Source organism: Stigmatopora argus, chromosome 18, assembly GCF_051989625.1.
Source record: "Stigmatopora argus isolate UIUO_Sarg chromosome 18, RoL_Sarg_1.0, whole genome shotgun sequence".
NCBI classification, from domain to species: Eukaryota; Metazoa; Chordata; class Actinopteri; order Syngnathiformes; family Syngnathidae; genus Stigmatopora; species Stigmatopora argus.
The window spans coordinates 10,463,431-10,480,511 of NC_135404.1; the positions used below are offsets into that span (position 1 = coordinate 10,463,431).

Sequence of the window (17,081 nt, forward strand, 5' to 3'; positions counted from 1 at the left end):
TTGTATACTTATCATTAAAAAGTCAATTTTTCACAGTATGAGTGGGTAGGGTGTAAAAGCATAGATTGTGCTATCTCAGCAGTAAAACCACTGGAGGTCAGCAAAAGCGCACTTTTCTCTTTAAATCACTGAACATTGAAGATGACTTTTTAAATTAAAAAAAAACATTTAGTTTATTTTCTCGGTAATAATTTAGTCAGCCATTGAGTGATCGGATTTTTTTTCTTGCTGCAATTGTGAGTGTTAAACAGGGGGGAGCAGTTTAGTGTGTAGACTGCTCTGGCCAAATGTAATGGGAAATATTCACCCTATAGCAGGGGCGGACATTAGGGGGGACCTGGCAGTGCGACTGCCCCCGGGATAACAGCGGGCCTGGTTCTAGGGTGTAAAGCAGGTCATGGTGGGGTGAGAGGAGAGTATAAAAATTAGTTCTGATTTGATATTTAATGACAAATAACAACCACTAGATTTTACAATTTCACCAGGCAAACCCCGCCTTTTAAAGCCATACACGCAGTCACCATGCATGAGGATGACGACACAAAATGACCAAATATATAAAAAATGCACCTCACTTGCACAAAAATCAACCTAGTTGACTATTCTACAAGCTAATTTGTGTAATACATTTTTTAAAATATTCAATATGAAAAGCCCTCGTTCCCAATGCGGTATATCCTCATTTTAACTTAATGTCGTTAGAGAACCAAAGTGTAGAGATGCACGATAATTTTGTTCAACCTTTTTTTCACCAAACTAATTGAAAAGAAAAACACACCTTTTAGTCTCATTATTTCTTCAAAGTAGTGCAACTTAAGGGGAGAAAAAGGAGACGGAAGCAAAGGCACTCTGTCATGGCTCAGCCCCAAGGCCTTGTCCAGCCTCATCATCTTGCGGTAATATAACGTCATGGTCCCTAATATTAGTCACCACAATACTTTAAATTTTTGAAAACGCACAGAGGACAGAATGGCAGTCATAAAACAAAACGCTGTGTTGATCATCACACCCTTTTCCGCAAAGATCACTTTGCTATTCATTTAAACGCCTCTTTTCGTGGCTAATAATAGTTGTGGAGCCTGCACACTGGTGGACTCTTGTGATTCATCAAAGGATCATTTTGTGGAAAAAAAGTGTTACTCCTCTTAGATTTCAGATGTCATTTACATTCCTTTCCTTTCCTGCGTATATGTCGTCTTGATATTTGTAATAATAGTGAGGAAAGACGCGTGTATGTAACAAACAAATGTTGACGGGGCGTGTTGAACAATGTCAGTTGTTTCAGGACCAAGGACAGCTCCCTAGATTTATGGCGAGGCTATTGCAGAAAGCCCCCTAATGAGAAGACCCACTATTGAAAAATGGATAGGTAAACAAAACCGTCACTCTTATTGTGCTTTAACCTATTAGCCATATTTCCTACTTTGTGTCCGTCTGTGAATGCAGCGTGAGAGCATCCTTAGTGTGCCTGCTCAGCACTCTGAAAAAGAGCAAAATGCTGATTTTTTTTTTTAATCAGAGGCTGTCAGCGTGGGAACACAAAAAAAACTGCAACGTGGAAAAGTTCAAATATGATGTATCTGCACGCTCGGCTTTGCGTGTGCGATGAAGAAAAGAAGGCCGACGATCTTGCGAGTGTGCGCATAAAGACAAATGGGCCGTGCGCAAAAACGTAGGCTGCTGGCCCTGCTTCTGCCCTCCTTTTCCTACGTGCGAACCCTGCCGCCTCGCCTCCTCTTCCTCCAGCTCCTCAGCCTCCACAGCCTGTTACATAATGCTCAACTCCTCAGCCCTTTGTTATCGCACGACGACCACACACTGCGCGCCTCGGCCGTTCTCGCCGTTTGATGAAGGAACCAAAAGTCTTCTCCTTAAAGCTGGAGGGAGCATGTTTTGCAACTAGTCAGATGCTATACTTTCAGCCAGTAGAAGCACATGATGCGGGGACTAGGAAGCTCCCATTTTTGGTAAAAGGAAGCATATCTGGAAAAGGGAAACAAGCTAGAAGCCACTTGAACTGGTGTAAAGGAGTAGAACGATATCAACTCTATGACTTTGAGCCAGTAAACATAAAATGATGGATTTCATATTAACGGATGCTACTCCACAATGTGACTCGTGGTGCGGAACTTGGGAAGTTCTTGTATTCAATGATGGGAGCTTTTCATAAAAAGCAAGTGTGACTGTAATTACCAAACAGGCTGCAAACCCATATTATATTCATATCGACTTTGATATTGATACAGCGCAAGGGCAGGAACAGCACCCCTCTTCAACTACTACAGCATAAATAGACGTTCTGCTGCACACTATTTCCGCTTTTGCCAGCGGTTCGTCCTAGAATGTCCCAGTTTCTGGAAGGCATCGTCATCCCCTCCGGAGCTTTACCAAACCCCCACCCGCCCTGGCCGGCGATGGCCTCCTGCTCACGCCACATTAAACATTTAGCAAGGCGCTGTGGAAGTGCGCGACGGCGTCTTTTAAAACCGGCGAGCCAACAGTACTGCATTCCCTTCGCCTGTCGATATCACTAGTTAGCTAACAAGCCCGCCACACCTTTATCCAGGACCCTAGTCCCTCCCTGAGTGACAGACAAAAGCAAGCCAAGGCAAAATCAGTGACTCGGAAAGGCCAACTATGTTCAGTGCAAGACCTGCATTAATCAATATTGATCTCTGCTGTGTGTATCGCCATGTGCCTTTACTTATGCAATGTGAGTGTGGGAATGTGTGTTAGCGACCACCAAAATGGCCACCAAAACATGACCAAATAGACAGTGTGTGAGCACTGTACTTTAAAAAAAAAAGGCCTTTTGAGAAGAATTACATGTAAAATAGTGGCCAACAATGCTGGTCTCTTCTGTTAAACCATTTTAACGTACATTAACATTCTTGCAAATTTTTGTCTCTCAGCGTACAGTCATGTTTTAAACTCGATCGGAAAAGTATGGATGCGTGTCTTCCATGTTAAACATAAAATAGTGATAGCTTGAATTCTTGTAAAACACATCAGTAACAGTTTAAATGCACCACTCAACATTCAATGCACACTAGTTATAATGTGAATGCTTTTTTATGCTTAACAAATAATTTATATATGATAATGAACAAATTGGCTCCCTTTAAACATCAATACACGTCCAATCTATTTGAACTAGTAGGACCGGCAACAAATGAATTTGTCATGTTCTGTTGGGGTTTTGGTTGGTTAAATTGAATGCTTTTATTGTCTTTATACAAGTATAATCAGTGTGCCCTGTCCACGTGATTGGAAGTGTCTTTTTTGGCCCTCCTTCCCTTGTGTGCCAGGTGTTTGTGATTGTCATCAATCCCTTTCTGTGTACATTATCTTTTGTCAATGTGCGTCTCCCCAGTACATTTCTATGTTTTTATTTTTTTCCCAGTTATTGTTTGTAGGAAAAAAAATGGCAGAAAAACGATTCTTTGTGCATCCATATTGACCCGAATGTATTTTTTTGTCTTTTTTGACCAGATCTCGCGAGAACTCCTTCTTTCCACTCGCACGCGCCACATCCGTCCCTCCTCCTCTGCTCGGCTCCTCCCTTTCCGCGTGCGCGTGTGCTGTTCTCGGCTCTGCTCTTCAGCCTGCCTGTCACTTCGCTCGTGTTGGAAGGAAGGCTAGGCTACGCACCTCTCGATCGGACCCCCGCACGGAGAGCCAGCCGCCATCGTACCCCCTTCCCCCGAGGCTCGGGCTCGCCCCTCACGGCACCAACCATGGCGACCCCCGCTACGTCCACCCGGTTCACTGACGAGTACCAGCTGTACGAGGAGCTTGGGAAGTAAGCGGCGCACACACGTACACACGCACACACACACGCACACAAAACGCACCGTGTTTCTCTTACAATCCCCCCCCACCCCCGCAACAACCTCGCCTCACTTGATCGCAAAACTGCCTCGACTGACGATCAACCTTTTCGGATTGTTTCGATAAGGACTTGGCGAATATGTCGCCATCGAGATCGCTCGCTCGCTCGCTTGCGCAAGGCAACTAAAAACGCTAACCGCTCGAGAGTGCTTATGTTCGGCCACCAGTCTTGCTGAGCTACCTCGGTGCTTTGCCACTTTAGCCGCGTTAGCCGCACGTCAATTGGGCGTTTTTTGGTGTAAACTCCCTGAATGATCGTTTGTGAACTTGAACCCAACCACCATTTTGTGTCCTCACGGAGCCCCGTTCTGCCGATGACATTTCCGTCACCCCACCACCACCACCACTAGCACCACCACCACCGACCCCGGCCCACGGCGTCTTCTTGACAGCTCCGCGCGGGCTCCCTCGTCCGGAGGGCTTCACTTGCAAGGCCAACCTCTTCATTTTATTTCGCCCCCTTCTCACCCCCACGCCCCCCACCCCCACTCAGCCCCCTCCCCAACCATCCGCCCACCCCCGTTGAGCAGCTGCAGATGATTTGTGCTCCCGTGTTGAGTAACGTTACATAGCCCCGGATCACCTAATGAGGAAGTCATGCGGTCCCGGGCGCTTTTATTAATGTTTGCGCCGTAACGCCCGCCCGGCGCACCAGCTGCTCACCCCACGGCTCGGCCCGTGAACCCCTCGTGGTGGCTCTCGATTTCACCCACCCCCAAGAGAAACCAATAATCACTCGTACGCCGAGAGGCAGTGACGTCCTTCTCCTCGGTATTTTGATGACGACATCACAACCGTGGATGTTTCATCATCAACCTCCAAGCCCACTTAAACGCAGCATCAGCCTTGCCTGTAATAAAGATCGGAAATATTCACTGACCTCACACTCAATCCCTTTTTATTTTGCTCTTTTTTTCCGTCCCTAATACGTATTTTCCACCATCGATACATATTTTCCGCCATCGATACGTATTTTCCGCCATCGGTCATTAATGTCAAGTCATTTTACGTGAAGCCTCTTGTCAGCCGTCACCTCTCGTTTGCTGGTAAATAATTGAACATGAGAGGAGAGTACTGGTGGTGGAGAGCCGAGTGCGGCGGCAGTGGCGGACGCTCTCTTGGAGTGACAGGTCGCCAGGAGCCCCCACCCCTCAACAGAGTGCTTGCGCAGGAGGTGATGGTCCTCTGGAAAATGATGGCGCAAAAGCAGGCTGCAATGTGTTCTTTCTGCTGAATTGTGCTGACTAAACCCTGGGTTTTGCTTTTGTTACAAGCCGCAACCTCATCTTTTCCTGACCCTGCTGTAGACACATGTTCTTGTACTTTGTTGTGTAATTGTAATTGCTGGAATATAAGATACCCTGCAAAGCACCCCTCCTTGCAAAACTACTAAAAATCTGAGCATCTTTTGCCTCTGGTTTAATATATCTGAATGATTTGACCCTGATTGTCAGAATTTGACAAGCAAGCGCCTCTACCAGGAATATTATTCACTAATTGACGAATTGTAAACCATGTTTTCGGCGTCATACCACTGAGGTAGCCTCCTGGTTTTGGTACCTCAAAAGCAGAGCAGCAATCTACTAGAAAGTTCCTTCGACCCAGACACTTTAAGATTTCAGCTATAATTTCATTCATACGCATGTACGTCTTGGAATTTTTATGTCCTGTTAAATTCCTGGGACTGAATGGTCTTCTAGAAAGTACAGTTTCTTCTAACAGTGTCTGTTATCCGAGAACAGCATTTAGACAATAGGCCAAAACATGGGAGGTGATCAAACTGTGCTTTCAAATTGTACAGGTAAAAATGCATGGGTAACGTCTTAAAAGTATGTGTCAGAAGCACTCCTATCCTTCTTCCACATGTCCAAACTTGAACACTGGAAGCTTTTGTGAAAGTGAGGATTATTTCTCCAAACCTTCTGTTCTGCAGGAAAATTATTGCTATATAAATGCACTATAAAATGCCTCATATGTGCTATTTTTGGGACATTTTATCTCGAGGGGATACTTTAGTGGTTATCTGAAGACTGGGTCTTAATGTTCAGCCCTCCATTTTTTGGGGGGGGGTTCCTGGACCTATGAAAAGTTCTTCTACTACTTTAAGTATAGGCTCTTTTAACCTGAAAGTGAACCTAGACCACAATAGTACTTAATGGTTCTCCCAATTTATAACACTTGAAAGCTCCATTTCAATTCCCTAGTTTTTTTCAAGAACTTTTCAATATTGGTATATAACTGTTTTATTTGCATCAGACTTGAAAGATTCCTGGAACTTTAAATCCTGTTTGCAGGGGGGTTAAGGTTTGTGCAATGGAGATAAGATCTTTATGGCTGATTTCGCAACACCTTGTCATCTTTGTAGGGGAGCTTTTTCAGTGGTGCGCCGATGTGTCAAGAAATCTTCCGGGCAGGAATACGCCGCCAAGATCATCAACACCAAGAAGCTGTCTGCACGAGGTATGATAGCAGACGCACACAAAATGCAAAAAAAAAATGCTTGTTAACTGAGGTACTTGCAATTCAAGGTACATTTTGTATCAGACAAATCCGCATTGCAGACTCTTTGCATTTGAACTCTGTTTAAATGGTTTTTCTTTCCCATGTTGTTCGACATGCAACATTTTGCACTCCATTTCACACGAAACCGTTTATTTACCTTAACACAGTGTTACTAAACAGACTTGAGCTATTGCATTTCCTGTCACTGTACCTAAAGGAGTGTCCGGTTGAGTGCCGCATGTGTAAGCGCAGCACGTTCTTTTTTAATGTTTTGCCTCTTCCTTTTACACGGCCAGAATTCCAACAGCTGACGTGATCTTGTGATCAACTTTCTAGTTAAAAAAAAAGGCCATATTAAATATCTCCGTCATTCCGGAAATTCTCTGTGCCGTCAATTGGGCCGAATTTCCAACGAGGGCTGGGTTCGGTGGGCACGTGTCGCGGGGGTTGGGGCTAGCGACAGTGCTGCTGGGCTTGCAGGGATGAAATAAAAACCGCAGCGGCGGAGGGGCAGGATGTGAATCAATGTAATTGTTGCCGTGGCGTCTTCGCGTAACACTGCAGCTCTCGGGGCCTGAATTTTATATGCCGCCGCATCGCCGCGCAGCTCCACGCCCACGTGCGCGCACACACACGCCTGACATTACCGCCATGTTGGAAGTGTGACGCGGACTTGTGTGGAACCTCCCCTGGCTTGGCAAACCTAATTGCCTTCCCTTTTTTTTTTCTTCTTCTTCCCTCCACCGCCACCACCCAATTAGGCTCCTCGCTGACATTAACACACATACACTCGTCTCCCTTTGTTCTCGTCAAGTCCGTCTTTTAGCCTTCTTCGTCGTGGCCTCTCTCTTGTCTTGTCGTAAAAGGGGGATTGAGGCTAATCCACTTATGCTAAATGTATCTCGTCAAGCGCTAAGACCCCACAGATTCCATAGGCGCCTCCCCGTTTTCCCTGTTGTCGTCTGATGGCATTTGTTTGCATGCGCGTTTATGCACGTGTGTGAAGTAACACTAGTATCGCATGCGTCGCCACTGTTATTTTTTCCATTCTCGCCATCAGCCATCTTGACATAGCGTTCGTACGATATGGCAGTAAAATATAAGTTCATACCTTGGGTCAAGTTTCCAATAAAAATGTAAGATACATTTGGACAACAGAAACTATCCTCTGTTTATTGAAGGGATGATAAAAATAATTTGTACACTTGACTCCGAAAAATCAATCTTCTTTCCTGGTTGTAATGTATAGAAATGGCATTAATATGCTCTAACCAGACAACAGGAAACATTATTTTTAAATGATTTACTGGCAGACTGACCATTTTCAGTTCCACCAAAATGAGTATTTTGAATATACACTTCTTTCTACTACTCTTGTACCTGTTTCAGTTCTTTATTAATTAGCAAGTGGAGAAAAATGAACTTTTTATAATATGGGACTTACTATATAAGGCACTTCAGGCATTTTTCTAGTGTGCAATGTATAGTGTACACCCGTTTTTAATCTATAATACAATTATCATTCTATGACATGCATAGTCATTATGCTGTTTATATTGTTTTGCATTGTTTGAAACCATTAAGGTGACTTGCCTAAGGAAACCTGGTTGTTTTAAATACACTGGGCTAATGGATCGAAATAACATAGTTGTGGTTCTTTCATTAAGGTTTTTTTACTGGTCATTCTTAAACAAGGTCTGAAAAATTAAAGAGTCAAAAGCAAGTTGACCACACACATTGCTTAGATGAGACCGTTTTCTTTGACGTAAGCAGTTTAGGTACTGTGTAGTACTGTATTTTAAAGGGCTCAGTAGTGTTTAAAGATGTTAGCACCTTTATTAAACGCTATTAAAGTGTTTAGTGGTAGTAATTTGTGAAATATTTTGGGTCTCCATGACTGTACTACTATATTGGGCTCCTGACTTGTCACACAGAAAACAATGTGACTGCGCTCGTGTTTGTTTTTTGGCAGGAAAATAAATTCTCAAGTCACTTTTGGAAGAATAGTTGCTAGAGGGCTCAGAAAAGGCGTTAACTTGGCAACACTGGCGGTTCTGTTTTTTTAAGCTAACTCTATTTGCAGCCAATGGAAAAAAAACATTTTGATAAATAAAATATGTAATTTAGTTGTTGTTGACAGACAGTTTCATCCATAAACAAATTAAATTACCGTATTTTCACGACTATAAGGCGCACCGCATTATAAGGGCGCACCCTCAATGAATGACAATTTGTTTTTTTTCTCCATATATAAAGCACACTGGATTATAAGGCGCCCTGTCTATTTTGGAGAAAATTTAAGACTTAAGTGTGCCTTATAGTCGTGAAAATACGGTATATATAATATCCACCTAGGTCGTGAAAACGAATGTTTCCAATTGTCGAGTTTTTACGATATTCATTGGATATCTTGTCCAATAGTGCTCGTGTGCCTAATATTTTGCTTGGTGAAAATGGTTTGGAAAGGTAGGTCATTGGCTTGTCCCAGTGGGAAAACATCAAGGAGAAGCACTATAAAGTGAAGTGTAGAGAAACACACACACTCACACAGCAATGCAGTGTGTGCCGCCGCAGTGACATGTACTTACATTCACTATGGCAAACAAAACATATACTAGTAGTGACTCCCAAGTGGGCGCTGCATGAGAATTTGACAAGGAAGATTTTTTTTTTTGAGTCTGATGGGGTGAGTGTGACCTCACGCGTGGCCTGGTGGGTAAGTCTCTCAAAGCTCTGGTAAACACTGCAGTAATCTGAGGCCAGGCAAGAGGGAGCGATGGGAGGGGGCAGTGAAGCAAACGGAAAGGACGGAAACGAGAAAGGAAGTGCTTTTAAAGACTCCACTTTTCGCTTGCTACTTTTCCTGTGAGAGCTTCCTGACTATAAAGGCATTCAGGAGGTAGCTTGAAGGATGGGAGGGGCATCACTTGTATGTTTCATACACCTGAACCGCTTGCTAACCAATCATGGCGCCCAACCTTTCGCGCACACTGATGCGACAGGTAATTTGGAGCGTCCAATCAGGCTTCTACGTATGTTTTTGGGATGTGGGACAAAACCGGACTAGCCGGATAAAAGTCTCGCAGGCGCTGGAAGCGAACCTTCTATCTCGTAACTGTGAGGCGGACGTTCTAACCGCCCATGCTGCCTGTTTAGAAATAGCTCTACAAATTCTGTTCACCATTTCACAAATTAATGTATCGCCTCCCCCTCGCAAACAATTTTTCCCCCCCAAAAGTAGATCATCGGGCCCCTCAGATTGTCTGTGATGTAAGATGGCCGTGGGGTCCGCCCCCCTGGCAATGCAGATGGCCAATTAGAGAGCAGCAGGAAGTGCTAGTGTAATTACCCTCCATCCCTTGCATTTCCCCATCTTCTTCCACACATACAAACACACACACACACATCAAGAAATGGGGGAGATTGAATGAATTAGTGAGTGCTGCAGTGACACTGCACCATGCGGGCCAGACACACACACACACACACACACACACACACCGGGTTGCTTGTGATCCTCTGAGCAAATGGACGCCGCATGTAATCCTCCCACCTTCTCGCTCCGCGTCAGCAACGTAATTAGGCGGTGCTTCAGGTCTCTCCCTCCATCTCTGGAAATCTACACCTTGCAGGGAGGAAGGCAAAAAAAATAGAACAGGAGAGAGAAAGTGGGAGAGCTCCAAAATAGCCGACCGCAACAGGTTGGACAAAGCCAGACAAAGAAGACACGTGACAGCTGGAGAGTATGTACAATGTCTTGGAAGAAGGGAGGCTTTTTTGTTTGTTTTCCATCATAACGGGCTGTCATCGTGCCCGTTTTGAACGTGCAGCATACGAAAAATTCAACGGCGAAGTAATGGACGCAAATACTTGCGTGCGCTGGCCTTGGGTCGCATTTAGCCGCAGCATACAACATGCACACGCCTACCCTGACTCATAGCAGATCAGGTTACCCCTGGTCACCTCTGACCCGTAGCTACAGTGCATGGTTTAGTGGTATCATCTTAAGGCGTTACGGGCGAGGGTCAGTTAAAAAAACTTTTGCTGTGTACACTATAACAGTCAGTTTAAGACTTAAAGATAGAGTCAATATGCCTAAACCGATCATTTTAAATGACCTGTTACTAATGTATGTTTATCGCTGTAGTAATTGTTTTTCTGAAAAAGGGAAGGATCAAGATTGTCATTTGTATTTTAACTAAACTTTAAGAAGACAACTTTGCTAGACTTCTTGTTCATATGTAAAGTACAGTATTCCATAAAAATCCATGTGTGCGCGCGCCGCTGATTTCTGAAAGTGCAAATGCAGCATTAATTGTCACTGGCATGTGATATGGCTGCTGCAAACACACCTATTAATTTCCACTTAGCGTTAAATTACCTTCAATGAGGAAACACATGCAAACCTCTGATTCAGTTCACCTTTTTCCAGTTTAATGTGGCTCCTCGGCTGCATAATTGCATTATTAATTAGGTACAATGTTTGCCTTTGTACACTTGGAATATATCCAAAGGGATATGTCACGTGGAATATTGTATGCCAAAGTTAGTTGTTTTCTAGCTGGTAGGAGCCAAAAATCTGGACAATGATCAAAAGATATTTTTAAGGGATCAAAACAATTCAATTTTGTATTCATTTTCTCTTTTTGAAAATATTTCAATAATATATTAGGTTTATCAGGTTATGTTATATATCAAGGAACTCTATAGATTCCCTATACATGCAAGTGTCAATTTGGACTTTTTGAATTCTGAATAATTTTAATCCTTAAATTACTTGTTATTCAGTAAAAAAATGTATTTCTGTTTGAAATTCTAAGGTGCTTAATTTTTTTACGTCAATGTTTGACAATGTCTGACAAAATATGTATAAAAACCCCGGAGAATAATTCCTTTTGAATCCATTCTCTCTAGTCCTATGTGTCTGTTACTAATTCTGTCAATTAAAACTGTCTCTAATTAAAATTTCATCTCTCCTCAGACCACCAGAAACTGGAACGTGAGGCTCGCATCTGCCGGCTGCTCAAGCACCCCAACATCGGTGAGTTGGAACCACCTGACGTCGCCGATTAGCACGCAGAAAAGCCAACCTGCCTCAAATGGAGATGCTAAAAGGGCACGCAAAGAGGAAATAACCAATTCGATGAATGATACCTTGCTCTACCGTGGTTGCTCACTTTCTCGTGTCCTACTTCTTTTGTCCTCCCGTCCCCGTTTATCACCCTCGTTCTATGGATTTTCATACTTCCACTTGGTTTTGACACATTTCGGCCCTCGCTCTGAAAGTTTGGACAAAAGAGGGCACAAGAAAGGGACAGATGGAGAGACGCTAGCGAAGAGAAGCAGACAGATGGAGGAAGGAGCGCGAAGATGGAGGAGTAGAAGGAATGAGCAGTCGCTCTGGTTTCTCGCCGCGGGGCCTGCCAACCTACTTGGCCGTATTATACAAATGATACTGATTTTTTTTTCTTTTTTTCCCCGTGTATTTTTTTAAACATACTGTAGCGATAAGCCTTGTCGTGCGGACATGAAGCGTCCACGGCGACATGGGTTGGCTGTCTGATGGCTGCGTGGCACTCTCGCACTGTGGAGAGTTCACACCAGTTAAGGCTGAACTGTTGTAAACCCTGATCTGGCAATGCATCTGCAATCGGAATTAGCGTGACGTTGTCCAAAAAAGAACTGGAAGTTGACCCATTTTCAACCATTTCTCACATGGTCAGTTCTACCAGGTCATGTCTGCCCCTTTTTAATAATTCAACATGATTGAATGAAGCATCACATTGCGCAGCTCAACCAGTTCTGATGTGAGAAGATTTGTAATGCCGCAAGACCTCCCGCTGCCCAGGTCATTTCCCATGTAGAATTGCCGAATATTCACTGTACTTTTGAGTGGGAATGAGAACCTGGTCCTTGAAAATTAGGTCTTATATGGATGGGAGAAGATGTTAAATGTCCAGATCAAATCTGGTTGGCAACACTGACTGTTTTTGGAGACTTCTGCATGTTAACAGCAATGTTACAGGATCGGCCTTTGTCACACTGCAAAAAAATACATTATCCTGACAAGCTACACTTGTCATAAATTCACCACAACTGTCAAATCCTCCAAAATGCTCCTTCCTTTTTGGCACCTTGAGGATGGCTGAAGGGCATTTCTGTTATCTAAGATAAGAAAGTTCTCCCCCAGAACAATTTTGTTGGATTTCACGACTCATGGAGATGCAACTTATGTCCCGGTTCGTTCATACCTGGTCGTGAGACCTCTTCCTGACTCTTCCACACTCAGTGCAGGTGTCCTTTTAAGGGAAAATTACCCAGTTTGATCATGCATCATCAGGATGCAGCCTCCCTTCAATTTGACAACGTGTCAAGAGTTGGAAAGAAATTGCGGTCGGGTAGCCACTTAACCGCCAGCTGTGCTGTCATATTAAAGAAGTACTCAATAGCTAACAGCCATTTTTGAGGAAGAGGAAAAAAAAACTGTGTAAAAGCCACTTTTTATTTGAGTAACGCACCCACGAGGAACAATGGAATATTAAATTCATCCATTTTCTACCCTGCAGCACATGAGTACCCAAACATATCCCATGCAAGCCAAGTGTAAATATACACCCTTCTCACAAGAAAACTTGAAATGTTATTTTATGTCACTGCCGAAGGCGTCTGTAAACCAAGCGTAAAGCTGCGTTTAGCTACAAAAATAACAAAGGACGTCATGTTAATCTTCTGACTCAAACCCAATAGAGAATGCTTTCTTTTCTGATTTCTTACCACCAATGGGCACATGTAGTGAAACAATGTGAGTCTCCTGAGTACCCTGAAAAATGTTAAATGCAGTTAAGACAACTTATTTTATGTAGAAACTGCATAATATAACCTATGTGTACAAATCAACACGTGTGAACATACCATCCCCCCTCCCTCCTTGTCTTTCAGTGCGACTGCATGACAGTATTTCAGAAGAGGGCTTTCATTACCTTGTCTTTGACCTGTGAGTATATTGTGAATACACACACAGCCACACACGTTGACATTTTGTCCATGCGCGTGACTACGGCTTGTTTGTGTATGCTAAGCTCGCTCTTTCCCCGCTAACCCCCCAGGGTGACAGGAGGGGAGCTTTTTGAAGACATCGTAGCCAGAGAATACTACAGCGAGGCCGACGCCAGGTACGCGGTTCATCAATGGCGTCATTTATATTTCATGCCCGCTTCGGTTTTATAGTCTTGTAAATCCTACGTTGACGTTCACGATGACAAATGAGGCGTTTGCGGTGGCTAATCCCAATATTATTTTCGGAGTTTTGCCGCCACCTTTCTTGACGTGACGTGCTCACTTCCTGGAGTTTCCTCTCGCGCTGTCAGGGTGGTTCGCAGCTTAGAGAGCTGGTCAGACAACCAGATTAGCACTCTTTGTGTCTTCTAGCACAGCAGGAGCGTGAGGGGGGGTTAAGAGACAATGAAGCTCCCTCCCACAATCTCTTACATTGGAATTAGGCCTCAGCCACACTTCTCCGACGACCTTGCCGATGCTAACCTTTTGCAGAGACGTGACACGAACATGAGCCTGGAGCAAAGACACTCGCGAGGCCTGACACCGCACACTGAGTACTAGGAAAGTCATAATAAGGTGGACGGGGCCGCTGGCCAGAGTGTGAAAATTCTGACAAGGGACGGCGGAATAGCGACGGCTTGCACGGACGCCCCCGTTATTAGGATGTTTTCCTCCACGCGTTCCTGGAGTATCGATTGTTTAAACTGCAGCGCCTGTTTTATGTCTCCGAGGAAGAAGGCCTTGTTTGCTAAAGGCTCGTTATGCAACTTAGTGCAGAGTGCGCTCTTTCTTCTTGTGTTTGGACATGATTTCATGCACATTACTGCCGCCATTAATGTAGCAGCCCTATTATGTTGCATCGCGCCCACAGTGACTGAGTGCAACATTTCCCTTCATTAATTTCTTTATCTCCCAATGGCAAACAAATGCAATGTAATGCATCCGTGTTATGAGTAGGATTCATTTATTTATTTATTTGTATTTTTTTTTTTGATAGCATCTGACATGTCTATCTTTGCCTTTTTTTTCTTTTCTTCCCCCACAGTCATTGCATTAGTCAGATCTTGGAGAGTGTCAATCATATCCACCAGCATGATATTGTGCACAGAGACCTCAAGGTGAGTGGCTGCCCGTTTCCGTGACAACCACACTCTGACATCCACACGCATATATACACACACGCACACCTCTGCTCGTGGCCATGGCAACACACAGATGGCTCCCGGTTGCAACATCGCTGGCTTTCTATGGCTCGCCTTTTTTTTGTTTTGTGCGTGTGTGTGTCCTGCTTTTTCTTCTCCCCTACCGCATCCGCCGGTTCATCCTGCATATTTGTTCTCACAGATGATGAGTCATGGCAACGTGACCAGCGTTTGTGTGTCACCTGTGGCAAGGAAAAAAACAAGGACTTGCGCGCGCGCACACGCTTTTTTACTGACGTGGGCGGGTGGCGGAGATATAGATGAACCCCTGAAGTTGCTAGGACAACTCGTGTGACATCACGCCACCCGCCGAGCGAGCGAGTGAGCGAGGGAGGGGCGAGCAGGGCTTCTCTCGCGAGCGTGCTGATTGACTTAAACGGCTCCTATTTTGCCTTCAACCTACTTTGGGCTTGGTGATGATGGCAATGTGGTCTTGGATTATACCGTATTGATCAAATTCATACTTTGGATTTCATGTAAAGGTTGGGGTACACAAAAAAAGGCCGACTTTTTCCCCTCCCTTTTTTTGTCGTGTAATACTATTATCTGGACGCGCTCCGCTCATCTGATTTGTTGGCCTTTTATCCTGAGTAGGCTTTTACCGCAGGCCCTTTATGTCCTCCTGGCCAAACAACGGCCATTTAGAGCGCCACCACACTCGCCGCCTATCGCTAAGTACACTTTCCATTTAGCATGCCGTCTGCGGCGCTGCCTAAATAACTCCCCGGTGGTTTCTATGGCGACGGGCTGACGTCCATATAAGGTGCTTCTGTTGCTGCTGTTGAGATTCTCAACCCACTCGTCCGCTCATGCCCACCTCCTTTCCCCCTCCCATCGCTGCGTCTTTTTTGCACCTTTGCCTCCCGCTATACGCACATACACAAATACGATAATAAGAGTGACATGGAACACGTAATATTTCTGGAAAAGTGCTCTCTCACGGTCTTCATCTTCTGTCCTGCATTCTGCTCACCGTGTGTGTGTCTGTCTGTCTGTGTTCCACAGCCTGAGAACCTGTTGTTGGCCAGTAAAATGAAGGGCGCTGCAGTGAAGCTGGCAGATTTTGGTCTGGCTATTGAGGTGCAGGGAGACCAGCAGGCCTGGTTCGGTGAGAAAGTACACAAACAGACGTCACTCATGTTTTATTTTGGTTCATCAACTCATTGGCTAAACTAGTTTTCCTTCTAAGGAGAACAACAACAATTGTGCATACTAATGGCTGCTTCTTGGCAATGCTATAACAGGGAATGATTTTTATTTTATATTTATGAAAGCTTGCCAAGTATTCAAATAATCAAAGTAAACACACTTTTGCATTGTATTTGACTGGTTAAAGCCTGAAAATGTCTTCTTTTTCGTTGACATGTTGTGTATGTAAATATCCAATATTTATATGTTGATGTATACAGGCCTCAAGAAGTACTAATGCTTAGTTGACAGAAAACAGCATCCCTTGTTTTAACCCACAATCAGGCAACCTCTTATCTGTATTAAGAAAGTTATACAGCCAAAAAATTGACCAGAGTTGAATGTTTTTTTAAATATTTAGACCATTTTCTTCATACGTTTAAAAACAAAAAGTTTGAACATCTCAAAACATCTAATCAGAAACATTTGTATAAATTGAATTATCACCTTATTTGCAAGGTTGCGGGGTAGTCAGGAATTGAAAATATAGGTCATCTGATAAGGTATGTCTGTTAAATCTATTAATGTTGAAGGGACCAATTTCAAAGTGAAAGAAACACATTTCAAAGTAGCTTTTTAGGTATGAAACTTGTTCTTGCTCTATGTGCTCCATTTGACAAATAAAAAGAGACATCTTATGGCACGATGAACTACCCTGGGTTAAAGTGACCCAAGAACACTATTGCTGTTCTTGAGAAATGAAATGTCATAGGGAGTATCAACAGAATTATTTACAACATCATTGATGCCAAAATGTCTCCAGGAATCGTCATCCCCATTTATTTTTTAAAAATTTGTATTTATTTTTATATTTTTAATTAACCTTAAAACACCAACTAAAGCAAACTGGTTCGTACGTGTATTTCCTCACGCTCAGTTCACAGTGTCTTGGCTTCGAGCCGAATGGTGAGCATTTGGCTGACTTTTAAGCACAGGCCAGATGATTAACGGGCATTGCTTGTGACTTCTTGCCGTCATAATCTGGCTTTACATTAGATTCCGTGAGGGTCAGCATGGTCTGAACCTCTCTCTACAACCAACCCCTTTCATTTAGGGCCTGTAAAATAGCCGTGATGAGCAATAAAATTATATCGCCTAATTGTGTCCCCTTTTTTTTCTCCCCCTATCGGACAGGCTTTGCGGGCACGCCTGGCTATTTGTCTCCAGAAGTCCTTCGGAAGGACCCCTATGGCAAACCTGTGGACATCTGGGCTTGCGGTGAGCAATATTTTTTATATTTAC

General features: G+C 43.9%; 1 protein-coding gene across 12 annotated transcripts in view; it reads left to right on the forward strand.

The window, feature by feature from the left end:
- Positions 1–3,560: 3,560 nt before the first annotated feature.
- The window catches only part of LOC144093020 (calcium/calmodulin-dependent protein kinase type II subunit gamma), a 31,732-nt gene continuing 18,211 nt past the window's right edge, over positions 3,561–17,081 (forward strand). For 8 of the 12 annotated variants that reach the window (XM_077626252.1, XM_077626256.1, XM_077626254.1 and 5 more), the window contains exons 1-8: positions 3,561–3,802; positions 6,257–6,351; positions 11,375–11,434; positions 13,333–13,387; positions 13,500–13,565; positions 14,495–14,567; positions 15,657–15,759; positions 16,974–17,057. In XM_077626252.1, coding sequence (XP_077482378.1) covers positions 3,738–3,802; positions 6,257–6,351; positions 11,375–11,434; positions 13,333–13,387; positions 13,500–13,565; positions 14,495–14,567; positions 15,657–15,759; positions 16,974–17,057 — 601 coding nt within the window. In that variant the 5' untranslated portion in view covers positions 3,561–3,737. The remainder of the gene's footprint in view (positions 3,803–6,256; positions 6,352–11,374; positions 11,435–13,332; positions 13,388–13,499; positions 13,566–14,494; positions 14,568–15,656; positions 15,760–16,973; positions 17,058–17,081) is intronic. The other 4 variants (XM_077626259.1, XM_077626261.1, XM_077626260.1 and 1 more) reach the window with 1 other exon arrangement.